This window comes from Bombina bombina, chromosome 4 (assembly GCF_027579735.1).
Source record: "Bombina bombina isolate aBomBom1 chromosome 4, aBomBom1.pri, whole genome shotgun sequence".
In the NCBI taxonomy this organism is placed as follows: Eukaryota; Metazoa; Chordata; class Amphibia; order Anura; family Bombinatoridae; genus Bombina; species Bombina bombina.
Window position 1 is genome coordinate 1,182,600,606 of NC_069502.1, and position 18,990 is coordinate 1,182,619,595.

The following is an 18,990-nucleotide window of genomic DNA, read 5'->3' on the forward strand; positions in this document are numbered from 1 at the left end:
TGTCTCCCTGGTCTGCAACACAATGCAGAAATGCTTTTAACAGCATTTTTTTTTACTTGCAGTTAATAATTGCGTAAATAAAAATGAGTTTAATTTCCTTTAACCCCTTAAGGACCAAGGTTTTTTTCCCCAGTGCTTAAATGACACAAGCAATTTGGGCATGTAATTGTCAGCTCTCTTGTTAAGAGCACCCATACATATTATACACCTTTTTTCTCTTGTAAGATGTATCGAGTCCACGGATTCATCCATACTTGTGGGATATTCTCCTTCCCTACAGGAAGTGGCAGAGAGAGCACCCACAGCAGAGCTGTCTATATAGCTCCTCCCTTAGCTCCACCCCCAGTCATTCTCTCTGCCTGCTTAACTGCTAGGAAGGGCAAAGTGAGTGTGGTGACAAAAATTTTAAGTTTTTATTTCTTTCATGTAATTAGCAAGAGTCCATGAGCTAGTGACGTATGGGATATACATTCCTACCAGGAGGGGCAAAGTTTCCCAAACCTTAAAATGCCTATAAATACACCCCTCACCACACCCACAATTCAGTTTTACAAACTTTGCCTCCGATGGAGGTGGTGAAGTAAGTTTGTGCTAGATTCTACGTTGATATGCGCTCCGCAGCAAGTTGGAGCCCGGTTTTCCTCTCAGCGTGCAGTGAATGTCAGAGGGATGTGAGGAGAGTATTGCCTATTTGAATGCAGTGATCTCCTTCTACGGGGTCTATTTCATAGGTTCTCTGTTATCGGTCGTAGAGATTCATCTCTTACCTCCCTTTTCAGATCGACGATATACTCTTATATATACCATTACCTCTGCTGATTCTCGTTTCAGTACTGGTTTGGCTTTCTACAAACATGTAGATGAGTGTCCTGGGGTAAGTAAATCTTATTTTCTGTGACACTCTAAGCTATGGTTGGGCACTTTGTTTATAAAGTTCTAAATATATGTATTCAAACATTTATTTGCCTTGACTCAGAATGTTCAACTTTCCTTATTTTTCAGACAGTCAGTTTCATATTTGGGATAATGCATTTGAATTAATCATTTTTTCTTACCTTCAAAAATTTGACTCTTTTTTTTCCTGTGGGCTGTTAGGCTCGCGGGGGCTGAAAATGCTTCATTTTATTGCGTCATTCTTGGCGCAGACTTTTTTGGCGCAAAAATTCTTTTCCGTTTCCGGCGTCATACGTGTCGCCGGAAGTTGCGTCATTTTTTGACGTTATTTTGCTCCAAAAATTTCGGCGTTCCAGATGTGGCGTCATTTTTGGCGCCAAAAGCATTTAGGCGCCAAATAATGTGGGCGTCTTATTTGGCGCTAAAAAATAAGGGCGTCGCTTTTGTCTCCACATTATTTAAGTCTTATTTTTTCAGTGCTTCTGGTTGCTAGAAGCTTGTTCTTTGGCATTTTTTCCCATTCCTGAAACTGTCATTTAAGGAATTTGATCAATTTTGCTTTATATGTTGTTTTTTCTCTTACATATTGCAAGATGTCTCACGTTGCATCTGAGTCAGAAGATACTACAGGAAAATCGCTGTCTACTGCTGGAGCTACCAAGCTAAGTGTATCTGCTATAATTTTTGGTATCTGTTTCTCCAGCTGTTGTTTGTATTGCATGTCATGACAAACTTATTAATGCAGATAAAATTTCCTTTAGTACTGTTACATTACCTGTTGCTGTTCCGTCAACATCTAATTTTCAGAGTGTTCCTGATAAACATAAGAGATTTTATTTTTTAAATCCATTAAGAAGGCTATGTCTGTTATTTCTCCTTCTAGTTTACATAAAAGTCTTTTAAAACTTCTCTTTTTTCAGATGAATTTTTAAATGAACATCATCATTCTGATACTGATAATGGTTCTTCTGGTTCAGAGGTTTCTGTCTCAGAGGTTGATGCTGATAAATCTTTGTATTTGTTCAAGATGGAATTTATTCGTTCTTTATTTAAAGAAGTATTAATTGCATTAGAAATAGAGGATTCTGGTCCTCTTGATTCTAAATCTAAACGTTTAAATAAGGTTTTTAAATCTCCTGTAGTTATTCCAGAAGTGTTTAATCTCCCTGATGCTATTTCTGAAGTAATTTCCAGGGAATGGAATAATTTGGGTAATTCTTTTACTCCTTCTAAACGTTTAAGCAATTATATCCTGTGCCATCTGACAGATTAGAGTTTTTTTGGGACAAAATCCCTAAGGTTATGGGGCTGTCTCTACTCCTGCTAAATGTGCTACTATTCCTACGGCAGATAGTAATTCATTTAAGGATCCTTTAGATAGGAAAATTGAATCCTTTCTAAGAAAAGCTTACTTATGTTCAGGTAATCTTCTTAGACTTGCTATATTTTTAGCGGATGTTGCTGCAGCTTCAACTTTTTGGTTAGAAGCTTTAGCGCAACAAGTAACAGATCATAATTTTATAGCATTATTATTATTCTATAACATGCTAATAATTTTATTGGTGATACCATCTTTTGATATCATTAGAGTTGATGTCAGGTATATGTCTCTAGCTATTTTAGCTAGAAAAGCTTTATGGATTAAACTTGGAATACTGATATGTCTTCTAAGTCAACTTTGCTTTCCCTTTCTTTCCAGGGTAATAAATTATTATTTCAACTGTTTCTGGAAGGAAGGGAACTTTTTTTCCAAAGGATAAAAAATCTAAGGTAAATTTAGGTCTAATAATCATTTCGTTCCTTTCCTCACAATAAGGAACAAAAGCCTGATCCTTCATTCTCAGGAGCGGTATCAGTTTGGAAACTATTTCCAGTTTGGAATATATCCAAGCCTTTTAGAAAACCTATAGCCAGCTCCTAAGTACCCATGAAGGTGCGGACCTTATTCCAGCTCAGCTGGTATGGGGCAGATTACGTTTTCTTCAAAGAAATTTTGATCAATTCCGTTCTCAATTTCTGGTTTCAGAACATTGTTTCAGAAAGGTACAGAATTGGCTTCAGTTAAGGCCTCCTGCTAAGAGATTTTTTTTTTCTTTCCCGTGTCCCAGTTAACACAGCAAAGGCTCAGCATTTCTGAAATGTGTTTCAGATCTAGAGTTGGCTGGAGTAATTATGCCAGTTCCAGTTCTGGAACAGGGGCTGGGGTTTTATTTTATCTCTTCATTGTACCAAAGAAGGTCAATTCCTTCAGACCAGTTCCGGATCTATCATTATTGAATCGTTATGTTAGGATACCAACATTCAGGATGGTTACTGTAGGACTGTCCTGCCTTTTGTTTAGCAAGGGCATTATATGTCTACAATAGATTTACAGGATGTGTATCTACATATTCCGATTCATCCAGATCACTTTTAGTGTCTGAGATTCTCTTTTTAGACAAGCATTACCAGTTTTGTGGCTCTACCGTTTGGCCTAGCCTCAGTTCCAAGAATTTTTTTCAAAGGTTCTCGGTGCCCTTCTTTCTGTAATCAGAGAACAGGGTTTTTGGTATTTCCTTATTGGACAATATCTGGGTACTTGCTCAGTCTTCTCATTTTCGAAGAATCTCATACGAATCGACTTGTGTTGTTTCTTCAAGTTCATGGTTGAAGGATCAATTTACCAATCAGTTCATTGATTCCTCAGACAAGTGTAACCTTTTTAGGTTTCTAGAATAGATTCAGTGTCTATGACTCTGTCCTTGTCAGACAAGAGAAGTTTAACATTGATATCAGCTTGTCAAAACCTTCAGTCACAATCATTCCCTTTGGTAGCCTTATGCATGGAAATTTTAGGTCTTAGGACTGCCGCATCAGATGCGATCTCCTTTGCTCGTTTTCACATGCGACCTCTTCAGCTCTGTATGCTGAACCAATGGTGCAGGGATTACTCAAAGATATCTCAATTAATATCTTTAAACCGATTATACGACACTCTCTGACATGGTGGGCAGATCACCATCGTTTAGTTCAGGGGGCTTCTTTGTTCTTCCAACCTGGACTATAATCTCAACAGATGCAAGTCTTACAGGTTGGGGAGCTGTGTGGGGGTATCTGACGGCACAAGGGGTTTGGGAATCTCAGGAGGTGAGATTTCCGATCAATATTTTGGAACTCCGTGCAATTTCAGAGCTCTTCAGTCTTGGCCTCTTCTGAAGAGAGAGTTGTTCATTTGTTTTCAGATAGACAATGTCACAACTGTGGCATACATCAATCATCAAGGAGGGACTCACAGTCCTCTGGCTATGAAAGAAGTATCTCGAATTTTGGTTTGGGCGGAATCCAGCTCCTGTCTAATCTCTGCGGTTCATATCCCAGGTATGGACAATTGGAAAGCGGATTATCTCAGTCGCCAAACGTTGCACCTGGGCGAATGGTCTTCACCCAGAGGTATTTCCTCAGATTGTTCAAATGTGGGAACTCTCAGAAATAGATCTGATGGCTTCTCATCTAAACAAGAAACATCCCTGGTATCTGTCCGGATCCAGGGATCCTCGGGCGGAGGCAGTGGATGCATTATCTCTTCCTTACAAGTGTCATCCTGCCTATATCTTTCCGCCTCTAGTTCTTCTTCCAAGGGTATTCTCTAATATTCTAAAGGAATGCTCGTTTGTCCTGCTGGTAGCTCCAGCATGGCCTCACAGGTTTTGGTATGCGGATCTTGTCCGGATGGCCTCTTGCCAGCTGTGGACTCTTCCGTTAAGACCAGTCTTTCTGTCTCAAGGTTCTTTTTTCCATCAGGATCTCAAAACCTTATTTTTAAGGTGTGGAGTTTGAACGCTTGATTCTTGGTCAAAGAGGTTTCTCTGACTCTGTGATTGATACTATGTGACAGGCTCGTAAATCTGTATCTAGAGAGATATATTATAGAGTCTGGAAGACTTATATTTCTTCAGGATGGTTTAGATAAAGGTTTGTCCGCAAGTTTCTTGAAAGACAAATCTCTGCTCTTTCTGTTCTTTTTCACAGAAGGATTGCTAATCTTCCTGATATTCATTGTTTTGTACAAGCTTTGGTTCGTATAAAACCTGTCATTAAGTCAATTTCTCCTCCTTGGAGTTTGAATTTGGTTCTGGGGGCTCTTCAAGCTTCTCCTTTTGAACCCATGCATTCTTTGGTCGTTATATTACTTTCTTGGAAAGTTTTGTTTCTTTTGGCCATCTCTTCTGCCAGAAGAGTCTCTGAATTATCTACTCTTTTTTGTGAGTCTCCTTTTCTGATTTTTCATCAGGATAAGGCGGTGCTGCGAACTTCTTTTGAATTTTTTACCTAAGGTTGTGAATTCTAACAACATTAGTAGAGAAATTGTGGTTCCTTCATTATGTCCTAATCCTATGAATTCTAAGGAGAAATCATTGCATTCTTTGGATGCTGTTAGAGCTTTGTAATATTATGTTGAAGCTACTAAGTCTTTCCGAAAGACTTCTAGTCTATTTGTCATCTTTCCGGTTCTAGAAAAGACCAGAAAGCTTCTGCCATTTCTTTGGCATCTTGGTTGAAATCTTTATTTCATCATGCCTATGTTGAGTCGGGTAACACTCCGCCTCAAAGGATTACAGCTCATTCTACTAGGTCAGTTTCTACTTCCTGGGCGTTTAAGAATGAAGCTTCGGTTGATCAGATTTGCAAAACAGCAACTTGGTCCTCTTTGCATACTTTTTCTAAATTCTACCATTTTGATGTGTTTTCTTCTTCTGAAGCAGTTTTTGGTAGAAACGTACTTCAGGCAGTGGTTTCAGTTTGAATCTTCTGCTTATGTTTTTTCATTAAAATTTTATTCTGGGTGTGGATTATTTTCAGCAGGAATTGGCTGTCTTTATTTTATCCCTCCCTCTCTAGTGACTCTTGTGTGGAAAGATCCACATCTTGGGTAATCATTATCCCATACGTCACTAGCTCATGGACTCTTGCTAATTACATGAAAGAAAACATAATTTATGTAAGAACTTACCTGATAAATTAATTTCTTTCATATTAGCAAGAGTCCATGAGGCCCGCCCTTTTTTGTGGTGGTTTTGATTTTTTTGTATAAAGCACAATTATTCCAATTCCTTATTTTATATGCTTTCGCACTTTTTTCTTATCACCCCACTTCTTGGCTATTCGTTAAACTGAATTGTGGGTGTGGTGAGGGGTGTATTTATAGGCATTTTAAGGTTTGGGAAACTTTGCCCCTCCTGGTAGGAATGTATATCCCATACGTCACTAGCTCATGGACTCTTGCTAATATGAAAGAAATGAATTTATCAGGTAAGTTCTTACATAAATTATGTTTTTCTCAAGCAAAAGTTTGTTATTTTAAATGGTACCGGTGTGTACTATTTACTCTCTGGCAGAAAAGGGATGAAGATTTCTGCAAGGAGGATGATGATCTTAGCATTTTGTAACTAAGATCCACTGCTGTTCTCACAAGGGCTGAAGAGTACAGGAAAACTTCAGTTGGGGGAACAGTTTGCAGGTTAAACTGCATTAGGGTATGTTCAGTCTATTTTTTTTCTAGACAGACTGTGTTATTTCTAGAAAAGGCTGACAATATCCCCATGAGGGAAAAGTAAGCTATATTCAGTAAAAGAGGAATCCAAGCATGCATAAAGGACGATTTGGTTTAATTACAAATAAAACATTTTTTGAGGGACTTTAAGGTGGTCATTGTGGCTTGTTTAAGGGTTATTAACCCACATGGCTAGTTTAAGAAACACTCTGTGGTGTTTTTTAGGCCCCATAACTTCGAGTGAGGTGGGAGGGGCCTATTTTCAGTTGCACAGTTTATTTACCTCAGAAGCATCCAGCTACTTCTCCAGAGCTTCCTGCTGTATTTGAGGGCTGTAAAGAGGTTTTTTTCCCCACAAATTGTTCCTAAAGGGCAGGTAGGCGCCTTAGCAGAGCTGTGGCAAGATGCTGAACATTATTTTACCGGTTTTGAAGTTTTTTCAATCCGGTTTTTACATTAAGGGGTTAATTGTTTATTTGCATAGTGGTGCAAAGTTACTAAGGCTTTATGATGCTACTGTAAAAATTTTGTTGTGTTTACTGCTTTTTTACACTGTTTTGCAGACTTTGTGCAGCTTTTTCTCTTGTAAGGTGTATCCAGTCCACGGATTCATCCATTACTTGTGGGATATTCTCCTTTCCAACAGGAAGCTGCAAGAGGATCACCCACAGCAGAGCTGTCTATATAGCTCCTCCCCTAACTGCCACCTCCAGTCATTCTCTTGCAGCTCTCAACAAGGGAAGTATCAAGAGAGATGTGGTGAATTACTGTAGTTTATCTTCAATCAAAAGTTTGTTATTTTTAAACGGTACCGGCGTTGTACTGTTTTTTACCTCAGGCAGAAATTAGAAGAAGAGTTTTGCCTGAGGTTTTTGATGATCTTAGCAGGTTGTAACTAAGGTCCACTGCTGTTCTCACACATAACTGAAGAGTATGGGGAAACTTCAGCTGGGGGAACGGCCTGCAGAATTAACTGCCCTGAGGTATGTTCAGTATATTTTTTTCTAGAGGAATGATAAGAACTAGAAAATGCTGACAGTGCCTGATATATTTAAGGTAAGCCTGATTGCAGTGATTTAATAACGACTGGCATCATGCTTGCAGTAAAGGGTAATATTCATATTACTTTCTATTATGGCTTAGTATGTAAAACGTTTGCATATATATATAAAGAACGTTTTTTTTTTACTGAGGGTGATAAATCTTTATTTGGGGCCTAGTTTTCCACATGGCTGACTAGATTTCTCCTAGGAGTAGTTTTTTATGGCCCTTTCACTTTGAGTGCATGGTGGAAGGGGCCTATTTTCGCGCTCTAATTGCGCAGTTGTTTTTACATTCTGAGACATCCAGCTTCCCTGAAGGAGTCCCCTGACATATTGGACCTCTGTAAAGGGTTTTTGTGCCTACAAAAGTCGTTTTATGGGAAGGTAGGAGCCACAGTAGAGCTGTGGCAGTTTGCTTGTGACTGTTATAACGGTTTTACTGTTTTTTTTGCTTCGTTTTTTAACCTGAGGGGTTAATCATCCATTTGCAAGTGGGTGCAATGCTATTTTAGTCTGTTATACACACTGTAAAAATTTCATAAAGTTAACTGCTTTTTTCACTGTTTTGCAGTTTTTGTGTTTGTTTTTTTCCCTTAAAGGCACAGTACCGTTTTTTATAATCTGCTTTTTCACATTAATTAAAGTGTTTTCCAAGCTTGCTGGTCTCATTACTAGTCTGTTAAACATGTCTGACCTAGAGGAAACTCCTTGTTCATTATGTTTAGAAGCCATTGTGGAACCCCCTCTTAGAATGTGTACCAAATGTACTGATTTTACTATAAGTTATAAAGACCATATTCTGGCTTTAAAAGATTTATCACCAGAGGAAATTGACAAGGGGGAAGTTATGCCGACTAACTCTCCCCACGTGTCAGAGCCTATAACTCCCGCTCAAGGAGCGCCAAGTACATCTAGTGCGCCCATTGCGTATACTTTACAAGACATGGCGGCAGTTATGAATCATACTCTTACAGGGGTATTGTCCAAACTGCCAGGGTTACAAGGAAAGCGAGACAGCTCTGGGGCTAGAACAAATACAGAGCTCTCTGACGCTTTAGTAGCTATGTCTGATATACCCTCACAATGTGCAGAAGCCGAAGAAGGAGAGCTTCTATCTGTGGGTGATTTTTCTGATTCAGGGAAGACACTTCAACCTGATTCTGATATGTCTACATTTAAATTTAAACTTGAACACCTCCGCATGTTGCTCAGGAAGGTTTTAGCAACTCTGGGTGACTGTGATGCCATTGTAGTCCCAGAGAAATTGTGTAATTTGGATACATACTATGCAGTGCCTGTTTATACTGATGTTTTTCCAATACCTAAGAGGTTTTCAGAAATTATTACTAAGGAATGGGATAGACCAGGTGTACCGTTCTCTCCCCCTCCTGTTTTTAAAAAGATGTTTCCCATAGATGCCGCTACACAGGACTTGTGGCAAACGGTCCCTAAGGTGGAGGGAGCAGTCTCTACCCTAGCGAAGCGTACAACTATCCCTGTCGAGGACAGTTGTGCTTTACTAGATCCAATGGACAAAAAATTAGAGGGTTACCTTAAGAAAAATTTTATTCAACAAGGTTTTATTCTCCAGCCCCTTGCATGCATTGCCCCTGTCACTGCTGCTGCGGCCTTCTGGTTTGAGTCTCTAGAAGAGGCTCTACAGGTAGAAACCCCATTGGATGATATCCTTGACAAGCTTAAAGCTCTTAAGCTAGCCAATTCATTTGTTTCTGACGCCGTTGTTCATTTAACCAAGCTAACGGCTAAAAACTCAGGCTTTGCTATTCAGGCGCGTAGGGTGCTATGGCTTAAATCCTGGTCAGCTGACGTTACTTCAAAGTCTAAGCTTCTCAATATTCCCTTAAAGAGGCAGAACCTATTCAGCCTGGACTGAAGGAGATAATTTCTGATATTACTGGAGGAAAAGGTCACGCCCTTCCTCAGGATAGGTCCAACAAATTAAGGACCAAACAGACTAATTTTCGTTCCTTTTGAAATTTCAAGAGTGGCGCAGCTTCAACTTCCTCTAATACAAAACAAGAGGGAAATTTTGCCCAGTCCAAGCCGGTCTGGAGACCTAACCAGGCTTGGAACAAAGGAAAGCAGGCCAAAAAACCTGCTGTTGCCTCTAAGACAGCATGAAAGATCAGCCCCCGATCCGGAAATGGATCTAGTAGGGGGCTGACTTTCTCTCTTCGCCCAGGCCTGGGCGTTGAAAATTGTGTCCCAGGGATATCTTCTGGATTTCAAAGCTTCTTCCCCAAAAGGGAGATTTCATCTCTCACAATTATCTGCAAACCAGATAAAGAGAGAGGCATTCTTACATTATGTTCAAGACCTCCTAGTTATGGGAGTGATCCACCCAGTTCCAAAGGAGGAACAGGGGCAAGGCTTCTATTCAAATCTGTTTGTAGTTCCCAAGAAAGAGGGAACTTTCAGACCAATCTTAGATCTCAAGATCCTAAACAAATTTCTCAGGGTCCCATCCTTCAAGATGGAGACTATTCGAACCATCCTACCTGTGATCCAGGAGGGTCAATATATGACTACCGTGGACTTAAAGGATGCTTATCTTCACATTCTGATACACAGAGATCATCATCGGTTTCTCAGGTTCGCCTTCCTAGACAGGCATTACCAGTTTATGGCTCTTCCCTTTGGGTTAGCTACGGCACCAAGAATCTTTACGAAGGTTCTAGGGTCACTCCTAGAGGTCCTAAGGCCGCGGGGTATAGCAGTAGCCCCTTACCTAGATGACATTCTGATACAGGCGTCGAATTTTCAAATCGCCAGGTCTCATACGGACATTGTGCTGGCATTTCTGATGTCTCATGGGTGGAAAGTGAACGAAGAAAAGAGTTCTCTATCCCCTCTCACAAGAGTTTTCTTCCTAGGAACTCTGATAGATTCTGTAGAAATGAAGATTTACCTGACAGAGGCCAGGTTGTCAAAACTTCTAAATTCCTGCCGTGTTCTTTATTCTACTTCTCGCCCTTCAGTGGCTCAGTGTATGGAAGTAATGGGCTTAATGGTAGCGGCGATGGACATAGTGCCGTTTGCCCGCCTACATCTCAGACCGCTGCAACTTTGCATGCTCAGTCTGTGGAATGGGGATTACACAGATTTGTCCCCTCTACTAAATCTTGATCAAGAGACCAGAGATTCTCTTCTCTGGTGGCTATCTCGGGTCCATCTTTCCAAGGGTATGACCTTCCGCAGGCCAGATTGGACAATAGTAACAACAGATGCCAGCCTTCTGGGCTGGGGTGCAGTCTGGAACTCCCTGAAGGCTCAGGGCTCGTGGACTCAGGAGACGGCAGTCCTTCCGATAAACATTCTGGAGCTAAGAGCGATATTCAATGCTCTTCAGGCTTGGCCTCAGCTTGCTGCGGTCAGGTTCATCAGATTTCAGTCGGACAATATCACGACTGTAGCCTACATCAACCATCAAGGGGGAACAAAGAGTTCCCTAGCAATGTTGGAGGTTTCAAAAATAATTCTATGGGCAGAGGTTCACTCTTGCCATCTATCAGCTATCCATATCCCAGGAGTAGAGAACTGGGAGGCGAATTTTCTAAGTCAACAGACTTTTCATCCGGGGGAGTGGGAGCTCCATCCGGAGGTTTTTGCACAGTTTATTCAACTTTGGGGCAAACCAGAACTGGATCTCATGGCGTCTCGTCAGAACGCCAAGCTTCCTTGTTACGGATCCAGGTCCAGGGATCCCAAGGCAGCGCTGATAGATGCTATAGCAGCGCCTTGGTCCTTCAACCTGGCTTATGTGTTTCCACCGTTTCCTCTGCTCCCTCGTCTGATTGGCAAGATCAAGCAGGAGAGAGCTTCGGTGATTTTGATGGCACCTGCGTGGCCACACAGGACTTGGTATGCAGATCTGGTGGACATGTCATCCCTTCCACCATGGACTCTGCCGCTGAGGCATGACCTTCTACTTCAGGGTCCTTTTAACCATCCAAATTTAATTTCTCTGCGTCTGACTGCTTGGAGATTGAACGCTTGATTTTATCAAAACGTGGGTTCTCCGAGTCGGTCATTGATACCTTAATTCAGGCTCGAAAGCCTGTCACCAGGAAAATCTATCATAAGATATGGTGTAAATATCTTCATTGGTGTGAATCCAAGGGTTACTCATGGAGTAAAGTCAGGATTCCCAGGATATTATCTTTTCTCCAAGAAGGATTGGAGAAGGGATTGTCAGCTAGTTCCTTAAAGGGACAGATTTCTGCTCTGTCTATTCTTTTGCACAAGCGTCTGGCGGATGTTCCAGACATTCAGGCGTTTTGTCAGGCTTTAGTTAGAATTAAGCCTGTGTTTAAACCTGTTGCTCCGCCATGGAGTTTAAATTTAGTTCTTAAAGTTCTTCAAGGGGTTCCGTTTGAACCTCTGCATTCCATAGATATCAAGCTTTTATCTTGGAAAGTTCTGTGTTTGGTAGCTATCTCTTCGACTCGAAGAGTTTCAGAGTTATCTGCCTTACAGTGTGATTCCCCTTATCTGATCTTCCATGCAGATAAGGTAGTTTTGCGTACCAAACCTGGGTTTCTTCCTAAGGTGGTATCTAATAAGAATATCAATCAGGAGATTGTTGTTCCGTCACTGTGTCCTAATCCTTCTTCAAAGAAGGAACGTCTATTACATAATCTTGACGTGGTTTGTGCTTTAAAGTTTTATTTAAAAGCTACTAAGGATTTTCGTCAAACATCGGCATTGTTTGTGGTCTACTCTGGACAGAGAAGAGGCCAAAAGGCTTCAGCAACTTCTCTTTCTTTTTGGTTAAGAGGTATAATCCGCTTAGCTTATGAGACTGCTGGCCAGCAGCCTCCTGTAAGAATTACAGCTCATTTCACTAGAGCGGTGGCTTCCACATGGGCTTTTAAAAATGAGGCTTCTGTTGAACAGATTTGTAAGGCGGCGACTTGGTCTTTGCTTCATACTTTTTCTAAATTCTACAAATTTGATACTTTTGCTTCTTCGGAGGCTATTTTTGGGAGAAAGGTCTTACAGGCAGTGGTGCCTTCCGTTTAAGCGCCTGCCTTGTCCCTCCCTTCATCCGTGTCCTATAGCTTTGGTATTGGTATCCCACAAGTAATGGATGAATCCGTGGACTGGATACACCTTACAAGAGAAAACAAATTTATGCTTACCTGATAAATTTATTTTTCTTGTGGTGTATCCAGTCCACGGCCCGCCCTGTCATTTTAAGGCAGGTGATTTTTATTTTTAAACTACAGTCACCACTGCACCCTATAGTTTCTCCTTTCTCTTGTTTGTCTTCGGTCGAATGACTGGAGGTGGCAGTTAGGGGAGGAGCTATATAGACAGCTCTGCTGTGGGTGATCCTCTTGCAGCTTCCTGTTGGGAAGGAGAATATCCCACAAGTAATGGATGAATCTGTGGACTGGATACACCACAAGAGAAATAAATTTATCAGGTAAGCATACATTTTGTTTTTTTTTTACCACTGCCAGTCCCCAAACCAAAATTTTTAATTTTGCTTTCCCTGGGGACTGCACAATTGAATGCTGAGGGCCCCATATGCCATCCCTGCTATACATGACTGATGAATTTATTTTATTGTATGTGAGCACGTGTGGCGTCACTGATTATATTATGCATAACTACATGTCCTATACAAAGTTCTGAATGGAAGCATGAGACAAAGCACGTTAGAATGTAATTGCAATTAAAATATTTACTGATGTGTATTAAAAACAATTACAGTGTACAGTTTATTATTTATTTTGTCTGATTTTACTGTAATATAAAATAGTGGTCTTCCCACTAGAGTTGATCTTGCAAAATCCAGAACACTGAGCCTGCAATATCCCACAACGTGATTGCATGATCACTGCAGAATCTCATTTGCATCTCACCCAAATGATAAATGTATGGCTTGTGATTGGCTGTACTGCTCGCTGAATCAGATTTGGGGAAAAAAAACTTGTGATTATGGAACAGCAAGGGGAGTATGTAAAATAGGACACAGGTGCTTAAAATAAATAATAATGTACTTGCGCACTTTTACTAGGAACAATCTGCACTACTCAATTTGCAATATGTTATTTATTAATTTAATTTAAAGGGATACTAAACCCAAATTTTTCTTTCATGATTCAGATAGGACAGCAATTTTAAGCAACTTTCTAATTTACACCAATTATCAATTTTTCTTCGTTCTCTTAGTATCTTCATTTCAAAAGCAGGAATGTAAGCTTACAAGCCGGCCCATTTTTGGTTCAGCACCTGGGTAGCACTTGCTGATTGGTGGCTAAATGTAGCCACCAATCAGCAAACGCTACCCAGCGTTCTGAACCAAAAATGGGCCGACTCCTAAGCTTACATTTCTGCTTTTCCAAGATACCAAGAGAACAAAGAAAATAGGAGTAAATTAGAAAGTTGCTTAAAATGGCTGCTCTATCTAAATCATAAAAGAAACAAATTGGGTTTAGTGTCCCTTTTAAGTATTTTCATTTAGATTTGAAATACACAATTGAAAATTGGAGCTAGGCGTGGGAAATGGATGGAAATAAATATGAATATAACACAACGATGTGGACAAACACCTTGAATATAGTTTTTGGTGTTACTGTATATTTGAACTGCTTTTGTTTTTCAGGATCCGAGGTGAATACGTCTCCCCTGTGGAGCCTGGCTCAAGTGAAAATGGAACCCCAGGAAAACGATGAAGCAAACGTACACGGACACAGCGTTTTGGGCAATGATGTGTTTGAGGAGCCCATGTCTGGGATGAGCGATTCTGCTATTCCTGGCAGCCCTAATGGGTCAGAGGGGAGCTATGGCTCACACTCTCCTGACAGTTTGATGGGGTCGTCTCCTGTCTTCAATCAAAGACCCAAGAAAAGGATGAAAAAGATGTAATGATAAGCTTATAATTCTCATGTGTCTTTTGTATGTCTCTAGAAAATGTTCGTTTCTCTGCAAATACTTTTTCATATTTTTGTTCCAGCACAAATTAATGATGTGGGTAAAAGAAATTTAACAAAATGAAAATAGTATTTGAGAGTATTAAAGGCTCAACAACGTTACGAATTGTAAAACTATTGCTAAACAGCGTGAAATATTAAATAAATCCAAGTTTGTTAATAAAAGGCATCAACATCTTTGTTTATAACCTGTTTGTGACTATCTGGTTCCCATCATTTAATGATATAAAGAAAGATAAAAATCAAAATGAACTTTCAATATTAGATAACGCCTGTAATGTCTGTTATATTGGCTCCCCTGTTTTGGTATGCATACGGTAGACCCAGGAGCGTGCACGTCTTGTCGGTATTATGAGGGGTTGTGTATCTCTTTAAATGGAGATAAATAATATGCTTTATGTGAAGGAGAGACACTTAATTTACTTAATAAGCTGCGGATTTCTCTCCATACCGATGAGTTTTTGAGAATTGGGTCCTTAGAGGATCGTATTCCAGCGTTTGTCTTTGAAACTCACCTGTAATGCTACAAGAGTATAATAGAATACCAGATTATGCTTAAAGGGACATAGGGACAAAGGGATTATACTTAAAGGGACCCAAAATTTTTCTTTCATGATTCAGAGAGAGCATACAATTTTACACTTTGCAATTTGCCTCTCTTGTCTAATTTGCTTCATTCTCTTGGTATCCTTTGTTGAAAATCATACAGAGGTATATATACCTCTTTTGATTAACTTACTGATGTGTTCGGCTAGCTCCCAGTAGTACTGCACTGCTTTTTCAAGAATGAAACAAAATTGATCATAGAAGTAAATTGGAAGTTTCTTTACAAATTTATGCTCTATCTGAATCAGGAAAGAAATGTGATTTTAAACAACTTTCCAATTTACTTATTTATTATCAAATTTGCTTCATTCTCTTGTTATCCTTTGTTGAAGGAGCAGCGATGCACAACTGGGAACTAGCTGAACATATCTGGTGAACGAATGAAAAGAGGTGTATAGATGCAGCCACCAATCAGCAGCTAGATCCCAGTAATGAATTGCTACTCCTGAGGTATACTTTTCTACTAATGATACCACGAGAATGAAGCAACTTGGTTAAAAGAAATAAAATGGAAAGTTGCTAAAATTCACATACAAATTCTGGGTTCGTATTCCTTTTACATTTTGTGCCATATGTATGTAAAATGTAGATCTACGTCATGCAGCACATTGCTCATAGTACCATATAATGTAGATCTACGTCATGCAGCTCATAGCCCATAGTACCATATAATGTAGATCTACGTCATGCAGCTCATAGCCCATAGTACCATATAATGTAGATCTACGTCATGCAGCTCATAGCCCATAGTACCATATAATGTAGATCTACGTCATGCAGCTCATAGCCCATAATACCATATAATGTAGATCTACGTCATGCAGTACATAGCTCATAGTACCACATAATGTAGATCTACGTCATGCAGTACATAGCTCATAGTACCACATAATGTAGATCTACGTCATGCAGTACATAGCTCATAGTACCACATAATGTAGATCTACGTCATGCAGTACATAGCTCATAGTACCACATAATGTAGATCTACGTCATGCAGCTCATAGTCCATCGTATCACATAATGTAGATCTACGTCATGCAGCTCATAGCTCATAGTACCACATAATGTAGATCTATGTCATGCAGTACATAGCCCATCGTACCATATAATGTAGATCTACGTCATGCAGTACATAGCCCATAGTACCATATAATGTAGATCTACGTCATGCAGTACATAGCCTATAGTACCATATAATGTAGATCTACGTCATGCAGTACATAGCCTATAGTACCATATAATGTAGATCTATGTCATGCAGTACATAGCCCATCGTACCATATAATGTAGATCTACGTCATGCAGTACATAGCCCATCGTACCATATAATGTAGATCTACGTCATGCAGTACATAGCCCATAGTACCATATAATGTAGATCTACGTCATGCAGTACATAGCCTATAGTACCATATAATGTAGATCTACGTCATGCAGTACATAGTCCATCGTACCATATAATGTAGATCTACGTCATGCAGCTCATAGCCCATAGTACCATATAATGTAGATCTACGTCATGCAGTACATAGCCCATAGTACCATATAATGTAGATCTACGTCATGCAGTACATAGCCTATAGTACCATATAATGTAGATCTACGTCATGCAGTACATAGTCCATCGTACCATATAATGTAGATCTACGTCATGCAGTACATAGCCCATAGTACCATATAATGTAGATCTACGTCATGCAGTACATAGCCTATAGTACCATATAATGTAGATCTACGTCATGCAGTACATAGCCTATAGCAGTGTTTTTCAACCAGTGTGCCCTTAGAGATCCTCAGGTGTGCCACGGCAGACTGACAACAGTGCGGGGGTGTCCCTCTTTCAAATTTTGAAATATTGGGGAGGTATGTGACAGGCTCATCAGGCATCATTTACAACCATGACATTGACATTCATTCACAGACAATCATTATGATTGATTGTGAATGAATGTCAATATGTCATGTATAGTTTGTAGGAGGCATGGCATGACAGCACAGTACAGTGTGTGTGCATACATATATATATATATATATATATATATATATATATCTCCTGTATTAGGCTACAATGTGTGATTTTGTAAAATTTTGGGATGGTGGTGTGCCGCAGGATTTTTTTAATGTAAAAAAGTGTGCCACGGCAAAAAAAAGGTTGCAAATCACTGGCCTATAGTACCATATAATGTAGATCTACGTCATGCAGCACATAGCCCATAGTACCATATAATGTAGATATACGTCATGCAGTACATAGCCCATAGTACCATATAATGTAGATCTACGTCATGCAGTACATACCTCATAGTACCATATAATGTAGATCTACGTCATGCAGTACATAGCCCATAGTACCACATAATGTAGATCTACGTCATGCCGTACATACCTCATAGTACCACATAATGTAGATCTACGTCATGCAGCACATAGCCCATAGTACCATATAATGTAGATCTACGTCATGCAGGACATAGCCCATAGTACCATATAATGTAGATATACGTCATGCAGGACATAGCCCATAGTACCATATAATGTAGATATACGTCATGCAGTACATAGCCCATAGTACCATATAATTCATATCTACGTCATGCAGTACATAGCCCATAGTACCACATAATGTAGATCTACGTCATGCCGTACATACCTCATAGTACCACATAATGTAGATCTACGTCATGCAGCACATAGCCCATAGTACCATATAATGTAGATCTACGTCATGCAGTACAAAGCCCATAGTACCATATAATGTAGATCTATGTCATGCAGTTCATAGCTCATAGTACCACATAATGTAGATCTACGTCATGCAGCACATTGCTCATAGTACCATATAATGTAGATCTATGTCATATAGCTCATAGTACCATATAATGTAGATCTGCGTCATGCAGCTCATAGTACCACATAATGTAGATCTACGTTATGCAGCTCATAGCCCATAGTACCATATAATCTAGATCTACGTAATGCAGTACATAGCCCATCGTACCACATAATGTAGATCTACGTCATCCAGCTCATAGCTCATAGTACCACATAATGTAGATCTACGTCATGCAGCTCATAGTACCACATAATGTAGATCTACGTCATGCAGTAAATAGCTCATCGTACCACATAATGTAGATCTACATCATGCAGCTCATAGCTCATAGTACCACATAATGTAGATCTACGTCATGCAGCTCATAGCACCATATAATGTAGATCTCCGTCATGCAGTACATAGCCCACCGTACCACATAATGTATATCTACGTCATGCAGTACATAGCCCATAGTACCGCATAATGTAGATCTACGTCATGCAGTACATAGCCCATAGTACCACATAATGTAGATCTTCAACATGCAGCACATAGCTCATCGTACCACATAATGTAGATCTACGTCATGCAGCACAAAGCCTATTGTACCACATAATGTAGATCTACGTCATGCAGTACATAGCCCATAGTACCATATAATGTAGATCTACGTCATGCAGTACATAGCCCATAGTACCACATAATGTAGATCTACGTCATGCAGCACATAGCCCATAGTACCATATAATGTAGATCTACGTCATGCAGTACATAGCCCATACTACCATATAATGTAGATCTATGTCATGCAGCTCATAGCTCATAGTACCACATAATGTAGATCTACGTCATGCAGCACATTGCTCATAGTACCATATAATGTAGCTCTACGTCATGCAGCACATAGCCCATAGTACCATATAATGTAGATCTACGTCATGCAGCTCATAGTACCATATAATGTAGATCTGCGTCATGCAGTACATAGCCCATAGTACCATATAATGTAGATCTACGTCATGCAGCACATTGCTCATAGTACCATATAATGTAGATCTACGTCATGCAGCACATAGTCCATAGTACCATATAATGTAGATCTACGTCATGCAGCACATTGCTCACAGTACCATATAA

At 39.9% G+C, this 18,990-nt stretch overlaps 1 protein-coding gene across 3 annotated transcripts in view; it reads left to right on the plus strand.

Moving 5' to 3' along the window:
• Nucleotides 1-14,621, plus strand: part of SUPT7L (SPT7 like, STAGA complex subunit gamma) — a 98,966-nt gene extending 84,345 nt beyond the window's left edge. For all 3 annotated transcript variants that reach the window (XM_053712659.1, XM_053712661.1, XM_053712660.1), the window contains one exon: nucleotides 14,102-14,621. In XM_053712659.1, coding sequence (XP_053568634.1) covers nucleotides 14,102-14,364 — 263 coding nt within the window. In that variant the 3' untranslated portion in view covers nucleotides 14,365-14,621. The remainder of the gene's footprint in view (nucleotides 1-14,101) is intronic.
• Nucleotides 14,622-18,990: the final 4,369 nt, after the last annotated feature.